The following is a 16,719-nucleotide window of genomic DNA, read 5'->3' as shown; positions in this document are numbered from 1 at the left end:
ATGCCTTTTATCAGCATCACTTTCTATGATTTTCCAATCTAAACCTAAACCACGTTGTCAATATGGCTGCTAAGAACTAACATGTTTATAGTGAGGAGTCTGGCTTATCCAAAAACCCCCTTATAGGCCCTTCTAAGCCAAGAAGTTATGGTTACTATGGAAAATTCCTGTATTGTTTCACTAGGTCTGCAAACCTCAAACAGGTTGGATTCACCATGAACCCATACTGACGATGAACCAGAATCTCATCCCTAGTAGACATGCTTTTCACAGAAGTCTATGATACAATGTAAGAAATGTGCAGCTCCTAGAACACAGCATTGAGCAGTAGTCCACAGCATTGGGACACAGGGCTGTTTCGGATTGTAAGTAGATATTAGGGTTGTTGAAAAGAGTGGGGGCTTTGGGTGATAAGAAGGTGTCCTTTAATGTAAAATGATGACCTTCCATGAAACAAAAATGTGCTGTAGCACCAAGTGCAGATGCATTTACGGTTTTGGCTTAGTCCCACAAATACCTTGGTTCTGCAACTGAAGTCCACATAATGTAGCAATGATGCTGCACTGCAATTCAAAGTAGCGTTGCCACTCTGATATAGACTTTCCCTGCTTACACTTAATTGGGATAAAAATATGGATGTAACATGAAACATGGTAAAAAAAGGTTGAGTTAGCTTTTAAAAATAGTGCACATTTAATGCATCCTAGCTTATTATAGTGTACCTGTCTTTTGCCAAATAGAGCAAACCAACATGTTGCTGCGCTGCAAGCACACTAAGATGACTATATAGCTGTGGAGCCAACATATGCCCGTGTTGTTCGTGCATTATCAGAGGGGATAGTTTTTCTTCCAGCGTTAGTGGCAAATCCTAGTGTTGGTACGTGTATAAGTTGTAGCTTGCAAAGGGGCCTGAACTTCGAGTTCGTTGACCCATTACTATGACTAACTATGATGGATGACAGATGTTGGGGGACCATCGCCTCTTTGTCTGTCTTCCCTTGTGTTTGTATGTATTAGCATGGACACGTCGTTTGTAGCAGCATTGTTTCACACATTATATTTATTATGTTTTTTTAATATCACATTATGGGTGTTTTGTGATGCTGCTATATGGGCATGTGTGCATATGCATGTGGATACATAGGATCACATATGCAGAGCCGATCCGCCCTATACACTCACTACGCAAGCTGCATAGGGCCCCACAAATTACTAGAGGCCCCGCCTCCCCTTCGTGCCATAGCACGTCAATTAATGTTTACAACATCCAGTGGCGGAACTTTAGGGGTCGCTGCAGTCACATATGCGACTGGGCCCTTCCATTATACCACTGTGGGGGGGGGGCCCCAAGACCCAGCATCCCCCCCGCACCTCTGGCTGGCTGTTTAGAGTGCAATGGGGAGGGGTGGGAGGAGGTGGAAGGCGGCGATCGGTAGCTCTATGGTGCCTGTGTGGGGGTCAGCGGGATCTCCCTGGGGCTTGAAGTACTCTCTCGAGTGTCAGTGTATACAGTGGGGAGGAGAAGGGAGGGGCCTCTGACCCAGGCAGGTATCAGTTTCACTTTCACTCTGCTTGAACACTGTTGCTGATGCCCGGGTCCGAGGCCCCTCCCTTCTCTGCTGTATCCATTCGGAGATAGAACTACTAGCCCCAGGGAGATCCCCCTGCCTGTGGACACCATAGAGCTGCCGATTGCCACCTCCCATCTCCACCAGCCAGGTATAGAGGAACCCCTGCAAGAGGGGGAGTCAACTGTTTGGGGACCCTGATGTAAATAGGGGGGCTTTCTGGGGCTACTAATGTAAGGAAGGGGGCCTCTGGGGACACTAATGTAAGGAAGGGGCCCTCTGGGAACACTGATGTAAGAGGGGGGCCTCTGGGGACACTAATGTAAGAGGGGGGCTCTCTGGGGACACCAGTGTCAGGAATGGGCACTCTGGGGACACTGATGTAAGAGGGGGCCCTCTGGGGACACTAATGTAAGAGGGAGGGCTCTCTGGGGACCCTGTGTAAGGAGGGCTTCTCTGGGGACCCTGTGTAAGGAGGGGCTCTCTGGGGACACTAATGTAAGAGGGAAGGCTTACTGGGGACACTAATGTAATGAGAGGCTCTCTTAGGACCCTGGTGTAAGGGGGGGCTCTCTGGGGACCCTGGTGTAAGGGGGGGCTCTCTGGGGACCCTGGTGTAAAGGGGGGCTCTCTGAGGACCCTGAAGGAGGTAGGATTGTATTGGGAGCACTGAAGTGTTAGGTGTGACTGTGTGGCAATGGCAAATGATTTACATAGCTCACGGCATCACGGGTCAGGTAGAGGGCCCCTTAGCAGAATTTTGCTTAGAGCCCCAGAGAGGTCAGGATCGGCACTGCACATATGCATTTCCTCTCTGTTTTTAAGATGGGATACAATATTGTTGAATTGTTTGTTCTTTTTTCTACATGCATCTATTTTTGGTGCCTATAATGAATTGCATTGTATAGATTATTTTTCATAATATACGGTTCATTGGTGTTTTATACACATTGAGTGCAGTTTTTGGCGCTAACATATGGACATGTACATTCATATATATTTATGTGTGTGTGTGTGTGTATACATGTCAATATGAATGCTTTTTCCATGGCAGGGACCTTACAATAGGAAGATAGTTTTTGGATACTGAGATATATATATATATATATATATATATATATATATATATATATATATATATATATATAGTGTCTGTATGATATCATTTACACAGTCTAATGCAGCTATACCTACATTTGTTTTTAGTTTTGTTCTTGTATTATTTCATGCTTTCAAAATGATGCTATGTCTTTTTATTTTTTCATTTGTTATTATATATGTTATGGCTATTTTGTATTTAGCTTGCATCGCCTGCATTGTATCAATGATGTTTTATGCATGACGGGATTTGAAACAGGAAGTGCAATTATAAGATTGGATACATCTGTGTTTTACTTTGAAATTCACATATATATTGAGACGACAATTGTATTTCCATGTGGTTTTGACAAAGCACGAATCTCGTATGAAACGTGTCAACCTTTTTGTTCCCCTGCCTGTGTTTTATGATTTTGCAGCCATTTGTCTTTTTGGTTCTACTAAGATGACTATAGTTTCTTCCATGCTTTCCATGCACCCTGCGCAAGTTTCGACTTCCTGAACAGTGGAACCTGCAGATGGCTCAGTTAGTTCTTCTACCACCCAAGTAACTAGAACTGTAATATAGAGAGGCAGAGGTAGTGTTGCATGTTCCCCATATCTGGAGGTGCCAAACATTTCTCATTGCTTTGGCAATAAATTGTTGCATTTCAGCACAGGGTGAATCAAGACACCATATGGTGCTTGCTCTACAGTGAATCTATTACTTTGCCTATTAGGGACAAAGTACATTTTTGCTTCAAACACATACAGGCAAATCAAGCAATTTTTTTTTACTATACCCTTTTTGCCTTCCACTCGTCATATTGAAAACTCCCTTTGCAACCAAATACTAATTACTCCTTTATCTATAGAGAAAACACTCTGTGTTGTGGTAAGTTATGGAACTACATGAGTCATTTAGGGATGGGCAGACGTCTCATTGCCCATCATTCTTGTTGGTACATCTGCCCATCTATACCTAGGCTACCTGGCACCTACATTTTACTACTCACATGGCCGCACACCATCATGTAATCTCCACTGGTGTTAGTACTCCTTACTTCTGTGTGAACTAATCAGCTGTTTTAATATGTTACTTTGACACTTTTTAGATACTTTAACCTATACAATAGGCACAAACTCTGGGATATTTTAAGATGTAAAAAAAGAAAACAGTCTCAAATAAAGAGAAAAACACAAACACATTGTGGAATATTTTTCTTCTCTTCTGCAGTGTTGGAGGTCCTTGATAATTATATGCACTTCACATACCTCTTCTCTCACTTTTAGATTAATCTTCTGAAATGAGATGCAGTGGATTTGCATACAGATTTGACGACACAAAAATAGATATGAAATTATTAACAGTCTATATATGTTGTAATTTTTTTCCTAGTGTGGAGTACCCTTGCCTACAGCGATATTCTTGGCTTTGAAAGTCATCAGGCTGATTTGCCTGCTCTTAGGTTATGGTACCCCATGCTGCTACACTGTCCCCTGCAATCAAAGCACTTGCACACATTCCGCAGTTTCCCCTAATAAGTATATTTTATTGATTGGCAGTTTTGATCTGCCTCCCCAGGGGGATATTCTGCATCTTACCAGCATTCTATAGATACATCTGGCATTAAATATGCCATCTTAAATGAGCATCAATTTTCAAAAACAACTTTTCTTCTAACTTTGAAGTGACACAGATGAAATTTAAAATATATTCTGCCTAAAAAAAATTGAATTAACTATGCTGCATTTTATCCTTGAAGTTGTAGTCAAAGTATACCACGGGCTACTGAAAATTTGAACCTCTCAAAAGGCTGAAAGAGAACGCCACCGGAAAGGTGAACGGAAAGTTATTTCAATGATAAATACCAATATTTTGCAGAATGACAGGACTGTTCGGCAACCAGCCTTTTCCGAGAATTGGTAATTTCTCTATAAAGAGTTTCATGATTCAAGTGCTTATTCAACTTAGGTTAGCAAATGACAGCTGCGAGGTGCTCTGCAATGAAATGAACTGTGCCTACATGGTTTAATAGAGGCTCAGTAGAAAATACTCTATAATGTTTAGACTTCAGTAACTGGTATCAATTGTTAAAGGCTTATATATGATGAATAACGCTACTGAAACTGGTGGTCATGACAATCTTTCTACATTTTAACATCCCTTGAAAAACTGATACCACTTTTCAGACAAGCTGGAAGCATATCAATCAAATATGTTTTACATTACTTTTTTCCTTTTTCTATCAGTATGATCAAATTTAACTTTACAAGACTGGCGCTTTCATTTTTATTTTACTTAGAGCTGCTTTTTGTAGGCCCAGTGGGTACCTATACTATTCATTAAAGAGCAAGTCCAGCAACAAGTAAGATCAATCAGTAATAGTACTAGTAATAATTTTATCTAGGAAAAAAATGTACCTTACTGAGTTCTAAGTTATCCTAGCAAAAATCCAGAGAACACTTCACATGGTCACTGGGAGTGAACTTCCTGCAATTTTGTGCTGTTTAACTTCAGTGTACCACCAATCAAATTTGAACTTCTAGTGCAGGTCTGAATAGTGGATGTGAGAAACATCTTACATTTTTGATATCAGGCCTTCTGTAAGTGAGAGACAGCAAGAGTCTGCTGTAGAGGGAGTGTTTGGGAATAGCTGTTCTGTAGCTCAGAAGGAGATTTGAGGACCTTTTTCCCCATTTAATGTTCTATTGCAATGCACTCAGGAATTATTAATCAGGTGCGGTTCAGTTTGTGACTCCAAAAACTCCAAAAGTTGCATTGTTGGATATTCATGCAGTAAACACAAATGCCATATGTCACAGCATGTGACATATTTTATTTACAATCTTAGACAATTTTTTACAAACCTTGGACTGACTTACTAAAAATCAAGCACAAATCTGTTTGAGTGTCTATATATCTTCATCTATGTTGGGATTATCCGGCATAATAATGATATACAATATTACTTATCACACTGATCTCTATTGAAAAAAGTGTTAAACAGAAAAGACAAGTTAAAAAAAATTCTCACGAACCTGAGATCCAGAGAAGGCCATCTGCTACACATCCAGCATGACATGAAAGAGACCTGTCAAAAGACTGTACAAAAGTCCACTTGTTCTTCTTTGGACAGTATCGTTCTACAGAGGGTAATACCTGTCGAAGTTCATTCCTACCACCCACTGCATAAAGACAATTGTCTAGTGCCCCAAGGACAAAATGTTCCCGACAATTTTTCATTGGAGCAATTTCAATCCACGTATTACTTCGAGGATCATATCGACAAGCTGTCCTCACAGCACAAGTTCGACCAGTAGCATGTTCAACTTCTCCCCCTGCAGCAAACAGAAAATCCCCCATGATTGCGACACAGTGGTGACTCCGTCCTATTGGCATGGGAGTCAGTTCACTCCAGTTTGCAATTCCTGCTATATGAACATTATCCTGATCAACAGGATTAAAGTATCTTAATTCACGAACTTTGCAGATCTCCCGCTTTTTACCACCCACAATGTAGAGGGTATTGGATTGGAAGCGTGGTTTTGTCCTTATGGTCTGCCATATTGGCTGTGCATAGATATTTTCATGGTATTCCAAGGCTTCATTTATAAGTCCTGTTGCCTTTTCACTACTTTGGATCAAAGGATGAGAAAGGGCGACAGTGTGAAGTGTATTTGTATCCATGAGGCCAAAACGTACATACTGCAGCAGTTCATCTATGTATTGATAACGGCAGTTATGCTCCAGCCATCCCACAGCCAACTAAAAAAGATATAAGGGTTAGTTGTCATGCTTAGACCATTGTTAATGTATTTAGCAACATAAAAGTATGGTTAAACCATCAAACAATATAAATGTGCAGTCAAATAGACTCAAAGGTGGAGCTCACCTCTCACCTCTCATGGATCCATTACCGAGAATCTTTCCAAAATGATAGACGAACATCTAAGACCGTTCGTACTTTCCCTACCATCATACGTAAAAGACACAATCCACCTACTCAACATCATCGACGGCGTCCGGGTAACTAATGAGACCATTTTGGTCTCCATTGATGTCGAAACACTTTACAGTTCAATTCCCCACAACTAAGGGGTAACTTGTATTCAAAAAGTCTTATCACAAACTCCCCTGTCTAAGAAACCATTTAATGAATTTGTATTATTAGCACTGGACTTCATACTCCGACATAATGTGTGCAGCTTTCATGGCCAACATTTCCTCCAGGTACAGGGTGTAGCCAGGGGCACTTGCTGTGCCCCTGGCTACGCCAATCTGTACCTGGGGGAATGGGAGAAAACCCTTTTGGAAGATGAGGACCTCGCTCTGTACCTGCGCCATATTAGATTATGGCACAGGTAGATTGATGATATCCTCGTCTTATGGGATGGACCTGTGGAATTACTGTGTACTTTTCTAGATGTCTTGAATAACAACGCATTCAACTTAAAATTTACGATGGCCTACGGCCATAGTTCTTTAACATTTTTGGATATCGAGATATTTAGGGATCCTAATAATTATTTAGCCTGTAAACTCCATCGGAAACCCACATCAGGCAACACAATTCTACATTCTAAAAGTTTCCATCCTAGACCTCTAATCAATTCAATCCTGTTTAGCCAATTTTTGAGGATTAAACGTAATTGCTCTAACAAGGACGACTTTCTCAGGGAAGCCAGATCCCTGAAGAGTCGATTACTAGATAGAGGCTATAGCCATAAGTGCTTGAAAAAAGCTAAAGCCGAGATAGACAAGATCTGTTACAAATGTCTGATAGCTCCACCTCCGCTTCTAATCCTTACACCAGAATTATTACAACCTTTTCAAATGAACATATGGAACTGAGACAGATTCTAATTAAATATTGGCACCTCCTCACCAATGATCCGGTGGTGGGCCCTTATGTGTCACCTAACCCTCTGCTCACCTTCCGACGAACCATGTCGCTGGGGGACCGACTGGTTAGAAGTGAGTTCAGGGGCCTTACTCGAGGAGACCCCTGCAATACCTTAGGCACTTTCCCATGTGGCTCCTGTGGATATTGCCGCTATATGAACACCAATAAGCATCCATACCTTCCCAATGGCTGGTTATTCTCTGCAAGACATTATGCCAATTGTCAAACCACATTCGTTATTTATCTTATACAGTGCGAATGTGGCTGTTATTATGTGGGCAAAACCATTCAAAAATTATGCAAACGCCTTTACCGCCACATATTGACAATGAAAACCAAAAATCCAGATTTCCCTTGGGGACGACATATGGCTACAGTCCACAGTGAAGCCTTTCCGAAAATATCAGTTTTAGTTTTGGATCGGCTACACCATAATCCTCGAGGAGGGGATTTAAACAAACTACTTCTTCAACGTGAGATGAGGTGGATTTCTACTTTAAACGCCACCCCACCCCCAGGATTAAATGAGATCCTAAGTTTCAAACCCTTCCTCCAAGGTTTTACATCAGGGGGCTATGAAGGCGATATGTAGGGGTCCCCACATGACCACTGACATTATATTCCTGACTTTTTGTATTCTTATTTGTAATTTCCTTTTTTACACGTTTTTTATTTCCTCTCTTTTCGTTCTGTATAATAATACATATATTGTGTAGCATCTATCTCAGTATATGGTTGGTCTGCTGATATGTGCATTAGGACTATGGGGTTCCAAGTTATTTTACCAATAATCCTGTAGATTCCCATCAGAATATCAATGTTATGAATGTATTCAATACTCGTTGATTGTACAAATGCATTCAATATTTTCCAACTGTATATATGGTATGTATATCGGGAAAATGCAAAGTAATATTACAATATCTTTTGATATTTTCTATGGAATGTATCCAATACTCGTTGATTGTACAAATGCATTCAATATTTTCCAACTGTATATATGGTATGTAAATCGGGAAAATGCAATGTAATATTACAATATCTTTTCATATTTTCTTGCGCATTATTACAATTACCTGTTTTTGATCCCCCATATCTAATATTCCAACGTATTATCAATCACTCTTTCTTTCCATTTTAATCAGCATTATTCAGGCACTGTTGGTTTGTTTTTCGGCCATTGCGTTGTCCCCCGGCACGGGTAGGCTCCACGCATCTATGCGTGGAGCCATACCATGGATGCCTGGGGATCTGCAGCACTCCGCCATCCGCGCATGCGCTGGACGGCGGACCTTCGGATTCGTTACATTGGCGTCCCTCTTTCCATGTCGGCGGCGCTTGGACGTCTGATGTCACCGCGCCAGCCGGCGAGGTGGCATCATACGCCGCTGCGCTGGGGGAACGAGCTCTAGGTGATAGTATCACCTCCTTTGCTGACACTTGTCAGCAGTGGGAGGTGTATCGCCTAGCTGATACCGACCTCCCCTCTCTGCCCATACATCTCTGACCCACCAAAACACCTACAGCTGCGAGGTTCTCCGCCCTGTATGGGCGGTTACACCTCGCAATCAGCTGGTTTATAATCTGGCAACACACCAGTCTCCTCTCATACACCTTTAGTGTGTCTTGTGGAGCAGGTGTATGCAGACTCTCAACTACAAAGTAAGCACTGGCTATCATGCTCTTTCTTTTGGTCCTTTATTCTTTTTATGTCTTAGCAATTATATATACTTGAATTATTGCTAGATACTAAGTAACTAATTATATTTATTTAGTAAATTGCTTCCTTATTTATAAATCATAGGCAATTTTTCACCTATATAGCCATCAAAAACTATGTAGTTTTTTTTTTTGTTTTTTTTTTATACTATACACAGGCCTTAAACCCCCTTTTTGCCATAATGTGTTAACATGCCTGTCAGTTCCATACTCATGGATACAACAGAGCATAGGTCCATATATATGGATTTAGCATTTTACTCTATAAAACCTTCTCTCTCCCCTTTTCCCCCTCCCTCCCTCCCTTTTGAAAGTAGCATATATTGTTGAGTTTATCCAGCTCCTACAATTTTCTATATAGGCCACGTTTCCCGTATATATAGATTTATGTACCAAAGTTCATTTGTAGTATAGCATATCTGGCTATGCATTATTCTTGTACCATAGGATTTGGCATAGGTATCCACTTAGCCGTTCCTTGTGGACCGCATAGGCCGGATGCATTCTATGAGTCTGCCTGTCTCAAATGCTGTCACCCATGAATATTGATATGGGACAACACTACCAAACGGTGGTTTGAGTTTTCAATCCACTCCAATCCTTTCTCCTTCACTACCTCTAAAATTTGGGAGATCAATACTGCAAGCATTATACTCGGAACATTGCATTCTCCTTGATTCTTATAAACAACTATAAATGGTGTAACAAGTAAGTTTGTTCTTTGTTGGTGTGTCACTATTACCAGCTATAGTTTTTCCCAAGCTCCCCAACCAACTCCTGTATGCCCACTAAACTATAAATGTCCAGTATTTTTGTACTCTGTTTCTTAGTATATTTTTACTTCTTATACACTTGCAGATTACATTGTATAACTGCACAGGAAATTCCCTGAAGAAGGAATTCACCTTTCATATATTCCGAAACATGTTGGATCCTTCCATATATATCATTCACGTATGAGTTCTTCATTTGTAGAACCTGTATGTAAAGGATCTTTTGCAGTTTCTGTACATTGGATTGTTTTTAATTTTCTACATTTTGTGATATTTTGAAAAAAGTTTACAATTTTTATATATACTCTGTCATCCTTCACTTTACACTGTTCTTTACTGTTTGGCTCCCCCCCACCCATAAAATCCCTGGGGTCACCACCTCTCTTTTGGGGTCCATATTTTCTCGTTAATTGTTAATGTATTTAGTAATGTTTATGAACCTCAGACATAAAAAGTGTCTAATTGTAAACTTGATTGTCACAAACAATTACATTCCAACCATCATTTTTATGTACAGTTTGTAAAACAAGCAACATTTAAATAGACGTTGTAGAAAACACCTTTTCATTTTAGACGTGTCTAAAAAATGAAGCTCCTATTGCTGTGAGATGACGTATAATGGATTTTTTTATTGTGGCAATGTGGGTAGAAATGGTGATGCGCAAACTGCAACAAAGCACAGCAACTAAATTGATTTCAGATATTTCTAAATTAGAAAACGAGTCTATTTAGATGAATGTATGTTGCTCATCAGTTTTGCTTTATTTAAGTAAGCCTGTATTGAAAATATATTATTTTCTGTAATCTTTATTTATTCTCCATTACATATGTGCCACAAATATAAAATACAAAACACAAACCCTCATACAAGACAATTCCTAATTCCCCCACACAGGACCAACTTACCTCCTTCTCCCATCTCTACTTGTATGTAATATTTACCCTATAATCATACGACTGCATAAACAAGTGGGCAAGAGGAAAGGAAAAAAAAAAGTACGAGAGAGAGCTCAAAAGAGCCTTTTCTAAATACAAACAAAAATAAGTTCTGGTATGCTTTGAATCAATATAAGTTCCTACAGTACATACATTAAATCAGGCCATCCTTTATTTAGTGCCGACCTCTTCTCAGAGAGACAACATTCTTTGACATCTTCCCCTTTTGACTAAACCTTTCATACCTACCCTAGCAGGTTTGTATTCATGTCCATGACAAAACTAACTTGTTTAATCCAGTCCTCAATAGAGTTTTTGTGTTTTTTTTTTTCAATAAACAGGTATTAAACCTTTAGCAGCATTTAAAAGATGGGGAACTACACTTTTCTTTTATGTCTTAATCGGAATGGGCACAGTATGCAGTAGGCATTGTGCCGGATCATCTTCTATTTGTACTGAAGTAATATGTAAGACCAGCTTTCTGATCTCCGCCCAGAAGGATCTAAGCTTGGGCCAATCCCACCAAATGTGAATGTACGAACTCTGCTGCCTGTACCCCTCCAACATCTGTCTGAGACACATGGGTACATCAATGCTCACCAACTTCGGGACTCTGTACCACCTCGTTAAAACTTTATAATTCCTCTCCTGTGTCTTTGCATGGACAAAGGAGGAGTGGCTCAGATTTAGAATTGCACATCTTTGACCTCAGAAATTCTAAGCCCAAGGTCCACCTCCCATTCCCCAAAACATCTAGGCCTGTGTGGTCCACAATGGTTCAATAATTTATAAGAGATGGACAACAATCCCCTATCAACTAGAAGCTTAACCCACAGGGATTTAAATTATGTAAGGGTCCCTGGTATTCTGAGTCCCCTCAGATGCGAGACAATAAAATGCTGTAGCTGTCAGTATTGCCAGACATCTAAGGGAAATTGTCCATATACAACACATATTTTAGATGAATATAATGCTAATTACCACAACATGCCTAATAACGAATCAGGCCTCTACCAATGTACGTTATTCAATACTGTGTTAGTCTTAAAAAGTTTTTTTCTGATATAGGTTTACTTTAAATAAACCTGAATAGTACATACTGTCAAACGACTAAATCCTAAGCAAACAAAGGCAAAAACAAGAAAATTAAAGATAGGAAAAATTATTTACATACACAAGTCAAATCTAACGTAACATATCCAAATAATTAAAGAGGAGCTCCAGTCATTTTTGTGTTTATTAAAAGTCAGCAGCTACAAAAAAGTGTAACTGCGGACTTTTAATAGACACACACTCACCTGTCCCAGGATCCAGCGATGTGCTCATCCGAGCCGTCCCGTCCCTTCCTCAGTCTTCTCTCTCTGGAGCTGGCATCTCAACTGTGGGCACCTGGCTGGGACAACTTTCAGTTTCATAGCCGGGTACCCATTGCGCATACGCGAGCCATGCTGTGCATTGCGAATGGTCCTGCAGACTTCTGGGACCTGTGGCATGTCCTGGATGATTGCAGGGAGGGAGGGGGAGGAGAACTACGCTCGGATCGCCTAGGCAATCCGAGCAGAAATGGGAGTGGGTATCTGTCAAAATCAGATACCCGCACCCCCCTTCCAAAAAAAAGTGCCATTTAGAGAAGGGGGGGCCTTAAAGCAGAACTTCCCCTTTTGGGTGGAGCTCCACTTTAACCTCTGTTTAATCAGCTAGTCAGGTACTATATACTTTAGAAAGATAGCCATGCCTTTCATTGGAAATAGTTTATTAGGACACAATATGGGAAATAATCTTCACACACTAGAATACACTATACTTTTTACTTTTGGCAAACTTTTTTTTAACAAATCTTTACCTGCTTTTGTTCCATATATAGGGAACTTGCTAAAATCATTTTAAAAATTAGCAAATGAAAGAGTCTGACTTTACTAAAATCACATAAGCCTCTTTTCTTAAATTAAATATTACACCAACTGAAGATCTCAGCGAAGTAAACATAAGGACATTGCAGAGGAGGATGCCTGTAATCTGACCTTGACGTGTGTTCAGATTTCTGTCAGCGGTCCAATTACAGTAGCGGGGGGAATGAGGATTCTGGAATATTCTGCCTATAGAGTGTTGTTGCCGTGGTTGCAAGGAAGAAAAATTAGGGGGGGGGTTTTTGCAGTTATGAAAAAATGTCAGGCCACAGGCTGAAATGTAAAAGCAATGTTTAATAGAATTACATTTCAAAATAGTTCATATAGCAATTACCTACAGCCCTAGGGCACTTACTGTGCAGTCCCAGGCCCCCTGCATAGTCTATGGTTTGGTGCCCCCCCAGAACAGACCTTTGTCCCAATGCTGACGTACAGGGGCCTCATCCCCACCTTCATATGCTCCAAAAATGAGGAAGGGGTAATTGTAAAATTGGGGGGAGGGGGGACTTATGGTGGAATCTGGAAGACCATTTTAGATTCTACCAAATATCTTCCCCCTCCTTAAGGAATGAGTATTGGAGTACTTTAGCACACAAAGTGTTAAGAGTTAAAAAAAAAATTCTGCCACTAAATGAAAAATCTTTTCTTTAACCATCTAACTTTCATAGAATCTATACCCAAACCTCTAACAGATGCTGGGGCTGCATGGCTGCATATTCTTTGGTCATGTGAAATTCTTTGAACAAGATGAGGGGGATAATTATGCAACTGACATGTTCATCTAGCTAATGACATGGCAGTCTACCATTCAAATGTCCCAAGGAGCAGATACAAACAATCACTCCTGATCCACCTATTGAATATGACCAAGACTATTATCTCTGGCCTCTGGAAGCAGGAACATCCCCCATCTCTTGTACTGTACTGACATATAATCACACACATAGGTTGGACTTGATGGAATTGTTTCTTTTTTCAACCTCACCTACTATACAACTATGTAAGGAGAAGAGTTAGCAGCACAGCGGTGACATTACCAATTCTTTTAGATCTCATGAGGCCAACAGCATCAGACAGTCCTTTTTTAGTTCAGGTCCACTTTAAAAAAAATAAATAAATAAATCTAGAGGTAAAGCAGAAAAGATCTTAAAGGAATGACCTGAAATGTGCATTAAGATGTATCCGATGTATACAGTAGCTCTGCTTTCAGTGGATACATAGTAATAAAAATAACATGAGGAGAAGCCTAGGAGAAGAAGCACTTTAAAATTCCAATATCTGAAAGTGTTTTCTTTCACATGTCGTGGGTATTGCCATGTAATTTAAAATACAGAATCGTTACTGTACATTTATCTTCAAAATTACATAGCATCATTAACTATTAAACCAAAACACATAGCTTGTCAGCAGTTTATCAAAAGCAAATGTCAACAGCCACTTGTTCAGTGGTAGTACAAAGTGTACCGTATAACTAACTGAAGGCTCAAATTGTTTTAGTACATGGCATTTGCAGACTATGATCATGACCACTTCAAGTTATACTTAATAAAAAATTCAATATGTATTTTTACTAGCTGAAATGTCGCTCTTCTTCAATCTGAGGCACATATATTTTATTCCTTCTTTCCCTATTTTGAATGTAATGAAAAACAAGATTTTGCAAGTCCAAAATTCATAAATATGTTTTTAGATTATTTATAGTCAAAAGATTCCATGCATACTTTACTTTGCATTAAGACATTGTGAGTACTGTATATATACAATAAATATTTTATTTTGATTAGGGATAAGCTTTTAATCTGTTGGCAAAGCTTAGCATAGCCAGAAGATTTACTGAATGTACATGCCTCCACATAATGGGAAAAAAGTTTGTTCTGACACTTTGTATGGTGGAGCAAAGCTCCAGGTGGTATGGCTTTGGCTAGATAGATAAAGCTTGGGCCTTTGTGGCATAGACAGATTATGGTAGAATAGGGACCTAAGCACAGTCGGAGTTTAGTTCTCACCCCCATCCCTTTGATAATGACATTGATTTTTAAAAGGCACATAGGAACTTCCTCATTTGTGTTGACTGTACTGCCAGCTACCTATACAGTGCATCCTCCCATGTGAGGTGACAGGCAGGCACACAGCTTTTAAAAGCTTTTCTATTCCCAGTATACTACAGAAGCATGACAGTTGTAGCCAGGCTTCATGAACATTCACCAAGCCCTATGTTTATGTCTACATTGCCTTTAGATTGATCTGTGTGAAATTGGGCAGCCCTTAGGGATGGTTCACACCAGAACGCGGTGCAGGAAAGGCGCGTTCATTGCAAGTTTCCTGCACCGTGTTCAAAACGTACTGCCTTTGCAATCTGTTGCAGATGTCTATAATACATTGTTAAAAGCACCCCAAATGCAGAGTGCAAATGCAGTGCGTTTTCAGGCACCAGATTGCAGGGTACTGCAGTAGCACGTGATTTTCCGCAGTGCATTTTTGAGTACCTGCACTACTTTTTCTGTGATCTGGTGCAACTTCAGCCCATGCAAATAAATGGAATGAGAAAATCGCACTGCAGAGGAACGCACAGGAATTGCACAGGTTCATGTGACACGTTCCTGCCGATTCTGTTGTGAGCCATTCCTCAAGGTTCTCATCCTTTTAAATATAATGTTAACCACTTGCCGACCGGCTCACGCCGATATACGTCAGCAGAGTGGCACCGCTGCACAAATGGGCATACCTGTATGTCCCCCTGTAAAAGTAGGTTAGCGAGTGTGCGTGCCCACGGATCCGGCGGACTCGATGGACAACCGGCAGCCCCCAGGAAACGGTGAGGAGAGGCAGAACGGGGAACTGCCGATATAAACAAGGCATTTCCATGTTCTGCCTAGTGACATGACAGTGATCTAATGTTCCCAGTGATCGGGAGCAGTGATCTCTGTCATGTTTCAGTAAGCCTATCCCCCTACATTTAGAACACGCTGAGGGAACACACTTAACCCCTTCCCTGCCAGTGTCATTTTTACATTGTTCAGTGCATTTTTATAGAACTGATCAATCTAATAATGTCACTGGTCCCCAAAAGATAGTAATTTGCTGTCAGATGTCGCAGTCCTGCTAACAATCGCAGATCGCCACCATTACAAACAATAAAAAAAAGAAATAAAAGTCCCTAAATCTATCCCATAGTTTGTAGACGTGATAACTTTTGCGTAAGCCAATCAATATACGCCTATTGTGATTTTTTTTTTACCAAAAATATGTAGAAGAATATATATCGGCCTAAACTGACGAATAAATAAATTTTTTTATATTTTTTTTTGGATATGTATTATAGCTGAAAGCAGGGGAGTTGCTAGGTCTACAAAAGATCTAGGGCTAGAGCTCATAACAGTGAAGTAAAGAAAGTCACACCCTTGGGCGGGCATACACATGTATAAAATATACATGTGTGTGTGTGTGTGTGTGTGTGTTTGTGTGTATGTATATATATATATATATATATATTACATTATAAATTGTATATATTATCATTATACCAGGGTCCCTAGAGAGCCTCTCCCTTATATCAGGGTGCCCAGAGAGCATCTCCCTTACATCAGAGTCCCCAGAGAGCCCCCCCTACATCAGGGTCCCCAGAGAGCCTCCCTTTACATCAGAGTCCCCCGAGCACCCCACTTACAACAGGGTCAGAAGAGAGCATCCCCCTTACATAAAGGTCCCCAGAGAGCCCCTTCTTACATCAGAGTCCCCAGAGAGCCGCTCCTTACATCAGGGTCACTAGAGAGAGGGCGGGCAGTGAGAGATGATGTAATCTCTCTGCTGCCCATGGCTGCAAAGTGAGGGC

At 40.5% G+C, this 16,719-nt stretch overlaps 1 protein-coding gene across 2 annotated transcripts in view; it reads right to left on the bottom strand.

Annotated features, from left to right (window-relative positions):
* Positions 1-16,719, bottom strand: part of KLHL32 (kelch like family member 32) — a 318,383-nt gene that overhangs the window by 67,584 nt on the left and 234,080 nt on the right. For both annotated transcript variants that reach the window (XM_073626973.1, XM_073626974.1), the window contains one exon: positions 5,688-6,414. In XM_073626973.1, the coding sequence (XP_073483074.1) occupies positions 5,688-6,414 (727 nt within the window). The remainder of the gene's footprint in view (positions 1-5,687; positions 6,415-16,719) is intronic.

This window comes from Aquarana catesbeiana, linkage group LG04 (assembly GCF_042186555.1).
Source record: "Aquarana catesbeiana isolate 2022-GZ linkage group LG04, ASM4218655v1, whole genome shotgun sequence".
In the NCBI taxonomy this organism is placed as follows: Eukaryota; Metazoa; Chordata; class Amphibia; order Anura; family Ranidae; genus Aquarana; species Aquarana catesbeiana.
This window is presented reverse-complemented; position numbering and strand designations above follow the sequence as displayed.